The sequence below is a fragment of the Ochlerotatus camptorhynchus genome, unplaced genomic scaffold (assembly GCF_037179485.1).
Source record: "Ochlerotatus camptorhynchus isolate MF236.1 unplaced genomic scaffold, CSIRO-AGI_Acam_v1.1 ptg000369l, whole genome shotgun sequence".
NCBI classification, from domain to species: Eukaryota; Metazoa; Arthropoda; class Insecta; order Diptera; family Culicidae; genus Ochlerotatus; species Ochlerotatus camptorhynchus.
In genome coordinates this window covers 1,065,364-1,080,318 of record NW_027040857.1, presented here as the reverse complement: position 1 = coordinate 1,080,318, position 14,955 = coordinate 1,065,364, and the positions used below count along the sequence as shown (strand labels likewise).

The following is a 14,955-nucleotide window of genomic DNA, read 5'->3' as shown; positions in this document are numbered from 1 at the left end:
GAAAAAAATAGTCTAATCAAACGGAGTCAGAAACAAGTCACATCCGTCAAACCGAAATCTCGAAAGCTATGTCATAGCTTGCTGTGTGGAAAAGCAGCGTGTATTGTCATCGACGATGAAACATACCTCAAATTTGACTACAAGACGGATCCAGGAGACCATGGTTGTTAATCCATAAACGTTAACGCATACGTTACCAACGGTTATATCGATTAACAACCCAATACTTCACAGTACGTGATGGTAAAGCAGGATATTCGCAATCCCGATTAATAAATGCCAGTGTAGTAATTCCAATACAAACTATACAGTGTCATCCCGTTTTTGGACCCATTTTTTTTTATTATCGTGATTTTTAGCCGTAGGATGGTTTAAAATTTAGCAATAATTTAAATGTATGTCGTCACTAGAGCGTTTTTTAAGGATGGTACAAGACTGATAATGTTTTTAACTTTACCAACCTATTTCAAAAAAGTAGTGTAAATTTCAGTTTAATATGATGCACATAAATAGAGCGTAATTTATCATATAAGTTTTCACTATAAATCGGGTAAAGTTTTGAGACATTTCATGAAATGTTGCAAATATTATACACAAAAGTCCATCCACAAAAGTTGCTCGTTGCTGAAAATTGATTGAAGGGAACACCGACTGTTTATCATCATTTATTATCATCAAAGTTGTTAAGCAACTATCCAAATTGTTCTTCCATAAGTCCCTCGAAAAGGAATCAGCCATGTAAGAAATGACGTTTAACTTAAATTTAGATGGGCTTAAGCCCAGCTAACGGGAATCCAATTAAAACGTAGCCCGCTTTAAGATAGCCCAACGATCGAAACTCGACTGTACGAGTTTTTGAGAATGAATGTTTAAATCATCATTAAAAATAAAATTGTTTTGCTGTTCAGAAAGCATTGGTAGTAAACTGAAAAAAATGCGGCGTCGGTGGCGTAGTGTTAAGCGTGATTACCTCTGACCCCAGCAGGCCTGGGTTCAATTCCAGTTGGCGTCGCAGGGATGTTCTGAGGCATAACAAGCAAGGCTGCAAATACTCACTTCAGCTAAAATAATGTTTACGGAATAACAAAAAATGTGTTGATGTCATGTTGCCAAAAAGAAGACACTGGGAGGACACTATTTAGTATATTCAATCAGAATTCAACCATTATATACGGTATACAGTATATACGGTTGAATCCTGATTGAATTTTGGAAAGATGATCTAAACCCATTTTGAAACATACATCAACTGAGAACTGTGGAAAATTTGCATCAGCCTAATGTACATTTTATTTGTATAAAAAAAACGGTTGCAGTTAGTATAGTGAAGTTCTTTTCTCCGAATCTGCACCTGTTCCATCGACTGGAGTCACAGAACCATCAGCCTACGATGATGCTAGAAAAACATAACGTTTGGACAGCACACGGTGACAAGCGTGGTCGAGATCCGATTCTTTTCATCGGTACGGAGTAACAGCTCGATTGGTTCAACAGTGTCAGTGTACAACTATAAAAATTGAAGAGTTGTTTTTTTTGCTGTTGTTATTGTGCCATTGAGTTGGTGTTGAGGGCGGGAAATGGGATAAAATCGATTTTACTTCCCATGTATACTTTTGACATTGCATTTTGCAGCACGAATTTATGTTGAAAAAACTGCTCATACGGTCAGATTCCACCCTTCACAAAAGGTCACATAGGATATTGATTTTTTTTTTTAAATTTCTTAATTTTCACTAATAGTTAGTAGTCTTTATTTTTCAAGCGGTTGTAGCTTTTCTACATGTGCTTCAATGTTCCTGACACGTTCTACTTGATTGTTTAGTAAAAAGGATTCATCGATCATGTCTTTAATTTGAATGCTGAGTGTATAAAATGTTACCGTAATGCATCCAATGCCGATCTTTTTTTGTATTTTTGTCCGGACATATAGCTTTGAATTAAATTATACATCCATTTGGTACGATTATATTAATATTATATGAACACGGATGACACAATAGGATCTTCATAAGTGGAAGATGTATGGACTATGTGTCCGACTATTGCTGCTTGGCGATTATGATTAGCAATTTTGATAAATCATTAATATTTTGACTGCTTTTTGCTCAAACTTATGTGCTTTACGTGCTGTTCAGACTACAGAGTTATAACATGTTATAACGGTTGACAAATAATTGAAACACAGAAAACACACTCAAGATAGCGCTAGAACATGTTATAAATCTGTAGCCTGAACCAGGCATTGCAAAAAAAAAAGAGAAATGTTTACAAATTCCTATTTGCTATAAAACAAAACTACAACATCATCCTGGCACGTGAAATAGAGCACAAAAATCATGGCTACTATGTAACACTGCACAATATATTACAGATAAATAATCTCTTAAATAATTAACTAAAACGTTTTGCGCAATCTTTCGATCCTGGCTACTGCGATCGATACAATCGATTTTATTTTGCAAGCCGATAGAAAACTGCTTGAAAATGTTATCAAGTTTAAAATTGTTCTGCTCTTCCATAGATTGCCGCCAAAATCTCTGAGCCAGGAGTGCTTTTACAAAGCCTATGACGCCTATAAGCCTATAAGCCTTAGCCCATGTCTTTAGCAAAGTTGGTTAACACACATGTTTTGCAAAAGTTTATTTTATTGCAATTGAAAACTCAGCAGTCATAAAATCTATGCTGGATTTTATACTTTGATCACTGAGCCTGATATGTTCTGCATTTGTTCTTAAAATTAAGACTAGGTTATGAAACAGTATGGCTCATTTTGTGACATTACAATGCTTGACGATCGATAACAACAGTAACTACATTTGTTGCTTCTTAATAATGGGGACCCAAGTGTCAATCACATTGGGTAAGTCCGCAGTATCCAGGTTGTAGCTAATTTCCTACAAGAATAGATATTGAATTTTTAATCATAGCAATATAGAAAAGGGTAGGATCGCAAAGGAGGTAAAGAGACACTTTTCCAAAAACAAAATATCACAATGAAAATGTATGGGGTTAAATTTTTTTCTTCATATTTTTTTTCTTGATTTGTTTTCCGTGCTGAGCACCAATGCTACCGACGCAGGGAGGCAGCTCCCACACCTGGACCCTACCTATCGATCCATTAACTCATGAACCGGGGACCAACGGCTTTACTTCCCTTTGCCATAATCGACCCACTGCATTGAACCAGGATCAACCTCAATAATGAACTCTGAATACACCACCATGACAATTTGCAGACCAAATGCACCAAACTGATAACTACAACAGCACCTCGACAGCCAACTATGATAAATAAATACCCTGTTACTAGGGAGGAAGGTCACTCCTGGACTGTACACTCATATTAACTAAGTGGTATCTTCTGGCTCCCACCGTATTACAAACTCTGTCAATAGGGGGGCCCCTTCAGGAGTCCCCAATATTCGTCAAGAGATGAACCAGTCTATGGATGAAAGTCTCGCTAATAAATATAACCTAACCAATGTCAGGTAATGAGTTCTACTGTCGAAACTTGCAGGGTAGCCACTGAACCGGAAAGTCTTGGAAAAAATAATCATAGATGTGTTTGAAGACCTATTAGTACCTGAAGGTCTTAACAATAATCTCTAAGACAGCTGATATCACGAGCGAATCCCTGAGAGACGTTATTTGAATTGTTGGATAGTTGAATATCTAAAGAATAATTCTTGATCATCCTGAAGTAGTTAATAAAAAAATATTATGAGAAGTTATTGGATACATATGAGCACCTGAAGGCTTTGCATTTTTTTCTGAGACATCTAGAGAATCTCTGATGTTTGATCATCCTGAATTATTGAGTAAATATCCTGAGAAGTTTAAAAATATATGAGCATTCGAAGATCTTTGGAATAATTTCGGAGCACCCGCTATCATAAGAGAATTTTGAAGAGACGTCATTTGAATGGCAGTTAAAGATCTTCAAAATAATAGTTGGTCATTCAGGAGCATTGAAAAAATATCCAAAGAATTTTTTGGAGATCTGATCTGATCATCAGAAGGTCTGTGGAATAATTTTTGAGTCACGTATCATAACATAATACCTGAGAGACGCGATTTGGAGTATTGGACAGTATCTTAAGAATAATTTATGAACCTATAGTATTGAAAAAATATCCAGAGAAGTTTTTGTAGATCTCTAATGACGTGAAGACCTTTGAAAAAATTAGGAGTCATGTAGCTTCTTGAGAGATGTCTATGATGTTAAGCAAATTTTTTTGTTCGATCAATTTGTCTACTCCGAAAAATAACAGAACGTTTCGTCACCTCGTTTTCCCCTGGCCGTCTGCCACCAGTCAGATTAGAAGCTCCACAAATACATCCATAGAAATTTTAAACAGAGTTCCATTCATAAATAAAACAGAATTGTCGAGCAGTTGCAAATATTGTGCAAACTAGTACTCGAATAATGAAACTGTAACTCAGTATTGCGAGGGGTGCGTTTCTATTCCATTTTCAAATTGAAACAGGCAATATAAAATAGAACAGCATTGCGAACGACCTTAGGGGAGCTTATCGCATATAAAGATAGAGCTGGAATTAGTGTGTAACAGCTTTTGTAAACAATTACTTTTTTCAACGATGTCTTGAAGGTCAAGGCTTGCCCACGCAAATCAACATCACCTTCAGGTAGGGTATGACATCCCCTATCCGACGGTAATATTGGTTTGCGTGGGAGTGCCTTAAATTCCTTGAAATCATCGAGATAAGTAATTGATTACAAAAGCTGTTACGCCCTTATTCCAGCTCTATCTATATATAAGCTTATTGCGTGCTCTCAAGTTAGTGTGCTATATGCACCTGAACAGTTATTAATTGAGAAATTTCGACGCCTGTGCCATTTTTGCATTAGTACAATCATACTGAAATTTTCCAACCCGAAAAATTCCTAGACTGGACCGCGAATCGAACCCAGCCACCTCCAGCATGGTATTGCTTTGTAGCTGCACCTTTACCGACTGAGGCACTTCCACAGTTATTAATTGAAATCTTTCTATACCGTTACAAGGAGCGTTACACCTAGCTCCAGTCCTCAAAAGTCCCTAGCTCACGCTTTCATGAGCCATATTATTACAAACGACTACCAGCTAAAATATGGATGCAGCAGGATGGCAAAGTTTGGGCAATGTTGTCTATTCGTTAATAGCAAAGTGAGAAGGTGCAAAGCGAACACTGGCGCGGTAACCATAGCATGGTGGTAGACGAAATGCTTCGCCGACCCGAACGTCTGTCCACCACGAAGGTGTGGCTCAAACAGCGTCTGTCCACCACGAAGGTGCGGCTCGACTGGCATCAAGCGGCAACGAGCCCCATGACGGGGATAGGAGTAGGGCTGTCTCGCATCAATGTAGAGAGAGCAAAGCCAGTAATGATAAATATTGTATTACGATCTTCGTCGCACTCCAAACACCACATGACAATTTTCGTATCAACAGCCATATTTCATTTAAATCGTGAAAAAAATATCTCAGTACGTGCTCGAAGCTTAGGAATATTGAGTTTTTGCTATTATTTTGTCCATGCATGGACATGCAAGAAATCAAAAATATATCAAAATAAAACAGCAGAAAAGGTTATCTTAATTAATTAATTTTAGTATCCACGGCAGATACGTATTTTGACTACAATAGGCAGTCTTCATCAGTGTCATTCCCACTTAAGACTACTCCTACCAGGTAAGAATTTCAAGATCACAGGTATTTAAATTTAACTACAACGTGCAGAACCTACCTACGGAACCTACCTAACTAATAACCAAAGATTTAAGTAAAGTAAAGGAGAAATTCAAAACAGATGTTTAATAAAGAAAATCTCCAAAGGCTTGGTAGGGATCATAATGAAGTAATGAAATTGGGTTGTTGACGAATGCTTAAGGGGAAGTTTACCACCCAGAAAATATTTTTTTATTGGTAAACATTATCATACATCCAAGAAAATCAGTTTTTCATAAATTCCTGTGAAAAATTATATGTAAAAATATTTTTCCTATCTCATCATGAAGACCCTTAACAAAACCGAAACGTTGATGTTTTATGACTTTTTGAGTCCAACTTAATGTCAATATGATGCACGTGAATTTGCTTTAAAAATTAGAAAAATTGTGAGATTTCTGGATTTTTTAATATCTTTCTTCAATATTTTTATAAAAATAAAATCGTAAATATTTTTTCGGAGCCGTTAACTTCCCCTTTAATAAACAAGCAAAAAAGGTTATCTTCCATTTAATTCCTCTTGATTGATCTTAAAACGACAAAATGACAAGCGATCAACAAGCTGAATGATAACGCTATGACAGAAGGAAACGAGAGGTGTGTAGCTGACGAAGTAACGCCGAAGATGATACAACTGTGTTAATAGGATTTTTTTGTTACGTTTTTTCTCGATTCTGATAAAACTATGCTCACAAAGCAGGCAAGCAATGTATCATTATCCTTTTACAACTCCGATCAGGCTATATTACAGAGAGAGTTTATCGTGGAAGTAGTAGCAAGCGTTTTGTCTATATCGGTGGTTGCTTTATGTATTTGGATTCGCTGTGCATGGTAGAAAAAAAGAAGTGAAGGTAGAAGAGGCAATAGCATTTTTTTAGTGATTGCTATAGGACTCTCTTCGTCACTGACGATGGATGCCTGATGATTTTTGTAGAGTGACAATTGATGTTTGGTTTTCGTAAAACGTCACTGACCAGGCTAACCACCACCACCACTGTCTATGAAATGTAGGGTTACGGTATGTAATGTGGGTCTAGTCCTTTCATTCGGCCTATCACGCAAATAAATAATTAATTAAGGAATATTACACAAAAAATAAGGAAAATATTGATCACTGATGATTGATAAATGTGTACCACACACAAATCAATTTATATCACAACATTTCAATACATTTTCAGCTCTCGTAAGTAATAAAACTGGTTGAGAATATCACTCTGTTCGGAGTTTTTAGCCGCCATGACTTCTAAGGTTAAGATGGGAAGGTTGCACTGACGATCATCAAATGGCCTGATTATGGCATTTATTGAATGGAATTACCTGATAATACACACTAGACGTAAAACTCACAGTTACTGTTTGAATATTTTATGTTTATTTTAATTGTTTAACAACGTTTTCACAAGTAAATCATGGACCCAACTTTAGGGACACATTTCTTTTCTATGTTCCTAACTTTGGCCCATGAAATTCATTTGACAGCATATAGCAATAAGAGTAACGTCAACAATGTGGTTTGCATTTGGATGATAAGGAACGAACAGGAAGGGAGATTTTTTCTGCCAAATCTGTATAATGAACATCACAATGTTTTGATTTAGATATTCTGCGGTCGAAAGACGATAAGCGAAATTTTTAATTTTTAATTTTTAACTTGAGTGATTTAATGTAGTTTTCGTAAAATTTTCTCTAAGAAATGTTTTGAGGAATGAAGAGTATTAAGTTAACAGTGATAGTGATAAAAAAAAATACATAAGAAAACGTTACCAAGAGCGTTTTTTTTGAGAATCAAACAGGATAGGACGAAGTTGCATCCATAAATAGACCCAATTTGGGGACAATAGACCGATATTACATACATTTCCCTGGTGAGTTTTTGTCTTAAAAAAAGTAAGTTTTTCAACTTTTTGCGGTTCCTGATAGCAAACGACATGATAAGCATATCTAAGCATACCATTTAGCAGTAGAATATCGTTTGCAGGTAAATTAATTGATGAGTTATGATTAAAAACGTAATCTATGGCTGCATATTAGACCGAGGTTAGGGACGTATACCCTATATTTGTTTTACAGAAACCAACAGAGAACGATTGGTTGGCCCTATGCTCCACTAGGAGTGTGCAGGATACATGAGTGAGTGAGTGAGTTTCTACTCTAACCAGTGCATGAATTTGTATATTGTCTGGCAAGTTCAATTATACTCTATGCCCAGGGATGGAAAACAAAATTCCAACCCAAAAGATTGTTTTGACTGGACCCACCGGCTCCATCTTGGTTATGCCGTATCTTAACTCACTAAGCTGTCTAAAGCCGGACAAGACTCAAATTAAGAGATCAACATTTTATAGCGGGTATAGGGTAGCGCGCTGCTTCGGCCTAAGTGCCTATATGCTCATCCTCTTGAGCAGAAAACATCAAATAGGTATACAAAAGATTCCGCCATAAACGCATCAATCATACGCATGGTAGAATACAACCCATTTAAGAACGCAAGGCATTCACGCCTAGTTTGCTCAGAAACACTCCTAGCGAAACCCTTTTTTTCTATTTCATTTTTGCCTTCGTCCGTATGACGACGTAAATCAAACTCATACGACGAATTTGGAACCATAAAGCAGTGTTGTATTTTTAACAAAATCATCTGTAAACATGGAAAATAAAATTAATTTAGAAAAAATATGTAGTATAAAAGTTCAATTTGATGTACGATTTTTGTTTAGTTGAATGAAAATTAAATATGAACTCATGACCTTTAGCATGAGAAGCAGGGATGTTAATCTCTTTGCCGGACGCGTCCCCTCTACACATATTTTTCAATGTTATTGTAGTCGAATTTTAACTTCTGAAAAACAAACTTTTCCAGTAATGTATAGACTCATCCGCTAAATATAATAACTCATATTTTTTTTGCTCAGGCAAAAGAATAAAACAATAATTCTGAATGTAATATGTATTTTCCAATTAAATATCTAGCGGTGATAGAACTTTAAAAATATCTGAGAAATTATTATTAGCGCAGGAGTCTACTATGGTTCTAAATGCGCACTATGTTCCTACTTTGAACAAAAAAAAAATCTGAAGGCCAAAAGGCAGGGTTCGTTATGGCACTGGTCTTCGCCTGTATTAACAAAGCTACAAGCAAGCAAATTTATGTTCATCGAAAATCTCGATTTCAGTTCATTTGCATAACCTATTCACTGCTTGTCATCGACGAAGTAGAAAAATAATCCTTCATTATAACCAAAGCATGGTCACGTTATCAGCTCGAAACAAATCTGTCCACAGCTGACCATTAAGGGACAACAAGATAATCACCAACAGAAGCATTCTAAAAAGTGAAAGTAGAAACACTACCCACACGAGTACTTTGCTGACACGGCAACGTCAGTAAGCTCAAACCACTTCGACACTGTCACATTTTGCTTGGCACAGTTGGCAATTTTCTAAATCCTCACATCGCCATGGCTATTAATCAAATAAATGAGTCATGATGTTAGATCAATACACTTCCTCGTATGATTCGATTGACCTTGGTCCAATTGCACCGCAATCATATTATCACATCGATTGGTTCCGTCCAACCGGGAATGAAGTCATGCCAAGCCTTACAAGGTCACAACCAATCACTGTCCAGCTGCTGTCGCTTCTTATGCACATTCACTTATCTTCAGCTCAAAATGTTCTTCTCTCTTCCTCCATTCAATCCACCCATTCCCAGGGCGATGGTTACAACTATATGACAAGGATGATGCTAGTGATGATGACAATGATGCTGTTTTTTGCTCACATACCAATTTGAATCCAATCATGATTGCTTCACACTCCGTTTGCCTGTTTCTTTTCTAACTCACAGCGAGTGACGGCCGCTGGTAATCCTCGAGTGCTGTTGGTTCTATTGAAACGATCAATATCCACTAGGTCAGGTTTGGTTTCGACACACCCTATTGTACTCCCGGGCACAATCACTTTCAGACCAGATGTCCCGTCCCCTTTATGCACACGATAGAAATCGAAAATGGGTCCACGACCACGAATCTAGATGTCCTCCCGGCGAAGTATATCGACCGACACAACACATACGGAACGATCTCGGAGTTACACGTTACTGAGCATGGTTTTACCCCGCTCAAAAGCTTTTATATGGCGACCACTTGTAACGTGTGCCTCACCCTCGGGTCGGTCTAAAGGGGTACACAGTGGTCGGTCGGCATTCTACTCTAAACCTCTCGAGCCCGATTTTTTCCCTTCTGTGCTACTACAACGACACCGCACTCCACCCCCCAAAGCCACAAAAGCTCAGTTGAGAGATAGAGACAGAGAGGGAGATCGCTTGTTGGTGGGTCGTGATCGATGTTGCACACTACTTAGTCCAACAACACGTTATAGAGAACCACTCTTTAGCAGGCACAACTGCCAAACTTTACCTTTACCTTCGGTTCTATGCTTCGCCTTGCGTCTCAACCAGCGACACAAAGAGGTTCATGTTCCGCTTCTAGCACGCAGATTGTGTTAATACTAGGTAGGGCTACCAGATATGGAGTATTGATTATCGTCATGCAGGTTGCAGTTTGATCAAAAGAATATTAATCCAATTTAAGAAAGATTTTTGTCTGGCATACCAAAGCATACCTTGCATTAACAATTTAGTGCCAGTTTTTATACTAGGTTTATTTGCATAGATTCGTGCTTGGAAAAATCTATGCTCTAACCTTGTATCAAAATACATGTGATGAATAAAAATTATAATTAAGATAGGGCCACTACATTTGCTGCTCGTATTTTGTTTTTAATTAGAGGGGTGGGTCGACGGGCAAGCTTCTAGAATGAGTTTCTAAAAAAGCTTATTAAGAAGCTTCTGTAGAATTTTCTTTGAAAATCATTTCCAGAAGCTTTTTCTAAACGCTTGCCCATCGATCCGATCCTCTGACTAAAAACAACATTGGCAGGACAGTAAATCTGCGTAGCTACGCAGTATAAGAGAATGTTTCCAAGGTTTAAGTAGCATTTCATGGTTTTAATATTGATGAGTTTGTCACGTTTAAGCTAACCTCTACGCTTGTGACTCTTACTCACAGGTCATATTTCCGTAACCAGTTGACTAATGTCCCCGAAGAGAGCGCGGTGGTTAGTGCTGTCATACCACGACAATTTATCGGCATGGTTCCAACTGGTTGAGCTGATGTATGTGATTAGAGATTAAACAAATGCAGTCGGATCGTTTTATAGCATTTTATGAAACGTTGACTACTGTTGAACATTAGTAACAAAAGATAAATCGCTGATAATGACACCAGCAGGAATCGTATTTACTTTGGACTCCGAAGGACGCTTCGGTCGAATAAAGGCTACCGCAGCACGAATTTGACCATATTCTAAATACTGATTAGAGCGGTACACTGACAAAAAGTATGAAATTTAAATCTCCTCTCGTTTAAGCTACAGTTGGCAAGTATCTAAATATACAACACTGATGGTTTGTGCGATTTAGCACTAATTTTACATGAAATATCGTGAATGACGAATCGATCAAACTCGACCTTATTCGATTCGCATGAAACTTTGTAAAATTGTTTGCTGTAGGCAATCATTCTATTTTTTGCCAGAAATACTTTACACTTCTCTGCAACTTTGTGTCAGATGTCATTTTGGTCAGAAGCGTCGTTTTCGTGCTTCAATTTTCTTTAATGTCAAAGAAGCCATTTTGAAAAAAAAAACAAGGTCCAATAAAACCGAACGAAAGCAAAAATGTGAGTGATCGACCATAACAAAAAATAATGAAAAGTTTCATGCAAATGCAAAGGTTGAATTTATTTTTATTTTTTTTGCTATTTGGCTTGGAACTGCTCATTAACGTTAAATTTATAGATTTTACGGTATAGCGTTAACTACGTCTGCATTAATATTTGTTGAAATTAACACGAATTCTTCAAATAGTGTACACTATAAACACGAAATATCGTTCGTTGAGAACTCCTGATGTTCTTTAATGAAATTTGTTGCGAGGTGAAGCTCAGATCATATATGGAACGTGGAGGATGCGAATGAACTGGATTGAAAGTGGAGGATGTGAATTGCATCAGCTGCCCAAAAAGAAGAATATCGGACGACAACCCGGTGAAAATGATTCTCGATAACGACTCGACTGGAACAAGATAAAGGAGCGCGCGCTGGCATAATGGATCGACAAGCACCTGCGTAATCATGACAGATAGCGTGGCTGGCGACATGCAGCCATGGGTCGAGTGGAATGGAGACGACTTATGTGTACAGCAAAAGACACCAGGAGGGCTAAGCCTAAATTCCCAACTTAAGTAACATTGCAATTTTTATTGAGGTTTTAAAACATGCCACAAGTCGGAAACACGGTCTTCAGAAGCCATAATACTCTAATTTTTACTTGGGTGATAAGGTAAAGGTAAGGAGTATTAGGGGAGTCTGGTAGTCCCAATGAACTTAAATCATTAAAAGCATCAGTACATGGTACTTTCTCTGCCGTTAATTATTACCCCGAACAATAAACCGAGCAAAAGAAAAACATATCCTATGCCCATTTTGGCAACCCTATCACGAACCAAGAAGTTCATTCAGATGGAAGCAACAATAATGATTCTCTCACTAAAACATTTCTGCAGCAAAGAATCGTGCATGATCGATCTATCGTGTAGATTCTCTGTATTGGTTCGTTTACAAATTTACTGTCTGCAAACACCGTAGATATTTACTCAATTAATATACTTTGGCGACCAAGATGACCAAAATAGGTTTGGCAGTCCAGCACATTGGTTCTAAATCAACTTTCAAAAAATGCAACGCCGTTCCTGAGGCTTCTTGAATTACAACGTTTGTAGAGCGTTTATCGTATTTGCGTGTGGATTGGAACATGTTGGTTCTGGTACAACAATCTGAAAGAATTATAACTGGTCTGCATATTTACTTGCCGTGAAGCGAGCTATTTTTGGCTCACGTAAAGGTCTCGGGTTCAGTATTAATTAGAGCTGAGCAATTCTCGCTGAAACCGGTCACATTTTGTTCGAGGATCTAAAAAATCATTCCTTTCGTTGTTATTCGCTAGCTCTAGTTATAAACAAAGAAATACATATATTCAGTAAATATGTTGAATCCTCGTTAACGGGACTTGAATAGTTTTAGAAAAAGTTTAGTTTTGGCTAAAGGGTGATACGGTCAAAATTTGGTCAATATCAACTTGACGTATTTCTTTCAATTTTGCATTTAAAAAACCTGAACACCCCTCATTTTGAAGGTGTGTGTGTGTAGAATGTTGCTCCTATTTTGATTTTGGAATTCACTCTTCAGTTGTCAAAATGCCGTCCAAGCAAAAAGAGCAGCGTATCAAAATTTTGCTCGCGCATCGCGAAAATCCGAGCTACTCGCACGCAAAGTTGGCAAAATCGCTAAAAGTTGCCAAATCAACCGTTACAAATGTAATTGAAGTGTTTGGGAAACGTTTGTCGACAGCCAGGAAGACTGGATCGGGGGGAAATCGAAAACCAGAAGCCGCTGAGACGACAAAGAGAGTTGCCGGTAGTTTCAAGCGAAACCCTAACCTCTCTCTCCGAGATGCCGCAAATAAGCTGGGTGTATCGTCTACAACCGTGCATCGAGCCAAAAAACGAGCCGGACTATCGACTTACAAGAAGGTAGTGACTCCAAATCACGATGATAAACAAAATACGCCGGCCAAAGCGCGATCCCGGAGGCTGTACACGACGATGCTGACGAAGTTTGACTGCGTGGTAATGGACGACGAAACCTACGTCAAAGCCGACTACAAGCAGCTTCCGGGACAGGAGTTTTATACGGCAAAAGGAAGAGGAAAGGTAGCAGATGTTTTCAAGCACATGAAACTGTCAAAGTTCGCAAAGAAAAATCTGGTTTGGCAAGCCATCTGTACCTGTGGCTTGAAAAGCAGCATTTTCATAGCTTCCGGGACTGTCAACCAAGAAATTTACGTGAAAGAGTGTTTGAATAAACGTCTGCTGCCTTTCCTGAAGAAACACGGTTGTTCCGTACTGTTTTGGCCGGATTTGGCATCTTGCTATTACGGTAAAAAGGCCATGGAGTGGTACGCCGCCAACAACGTGCAGGTGGTTCCCAAGGACAAGAACCCTCCCAACACGCCAGAGCTCCGCCCAATTGAGAAATACTGGGCTATTGTCAAGCGGAACCTAAAGAAGACAAAAAAAAAACTGCTAAGGGCGAGCAGCAGTTCAAGGCAAACTGGCTTTCTGCGGCGAAGAAGGTGGACAAGGTGGCTGTACAAAATCTGATGGCAGGGGTCAAGCGTAAGGCCCGGCAATTCGGATTTGGAAAAGCGGAAGCCTAAGTGAATATTTTTCCTGAATTTTATACTAATTGAACTTGAAAAAGAAATTTAATTTGATTTTTTAAATAAACGATTTCACCGATTTACACGCGTTTTCCCTTGACCAAATTTTGACCGTATCACCCTTTAATCCTTGTTTTAAATCAATATATATCTAAAAATTCTTGCAAAACATTCTAATGTTTGCGATCCATTTATCAATGAAATCAGTTTTTCATAAGCTTACCGCCCACCAATTTAAAAACTAAGCAAATTTGAAATCTGAGACATTTTTCTATAAGATGAAATGCAGTCCAATTCAATTTACGTAAATCATATAAAAGGAATTGTTTTTGGACAGATTCTATGTGTTCTTCGTGTATGGAAATATATGGAATCCATACTAGGTGGCAGTAGTCCAGAATTGGCCTTACATATGTGGTATATAAAAGCTTAATAGTGTATGGGTCTTCGAAATTATGACTTAACCTTTTAATGAAGCCTAGCATTTGGTTTGATTTTCTAATGATAGTATTATAATGTTCTATAAAAGTTTGTTTGGAGTCTAGGATTACACCTAGATCTCTTACAATTTTGCATTTTTCAACTATTTTGTTGCCTAATGATATTTCAATATGCGGTGTTTCAATTTTTCTGCTAAATGCTATTACGGTACATTTTTTTTACGTTCAGTTGAAGTAGACTTTTACCACACTAGGTGTGGAATATATTGATTTCATTCTGGAATTCTTCTGCATCGCTAGAATTACTTATTTCCATAAAGAGCTTCATGTCGTCTGCTTATACAAGCAGTTTTATTTTTTTTTAAGTATGTAGCAAATGTCGTTTCTGTACAAATTAAAAAGAAAAGGGCCTAAATGAGAACCCTGGGGTTCCCCAGAG

The 14,955-nt window shown here is 37.8% G+C and overlaps 1 protein-coding gene across 1 annotated transcript in view; it reads right to left on the bottom strand.

Moving 5' to 3' along the window:
* LOC135709970 (tyrosine-protein phosphatase non-receptor type 23-like) overlaps nucleotides 1-9,850 on the bottom strand; it is a 50,764-nt gene extending 40,914 nt beyond the window's left edge. Inside the window, exon 1 of the mRNA XM_065232423.1 lies at nucleotides 9,521-9,850. Within this exon, the coding sequence (XP_065088495.1) occupies nucleotides 9,521-9,538 (18 nt within the window). The 5' untranslated portion in view covers nucleotides 9,539-9,850. The remainder of the gene's footprint in view (nucleotides 1-9,520) is intronic.
* Nucleotides 9,851-14,955: the final 5,105 nt, after the last annotated feature.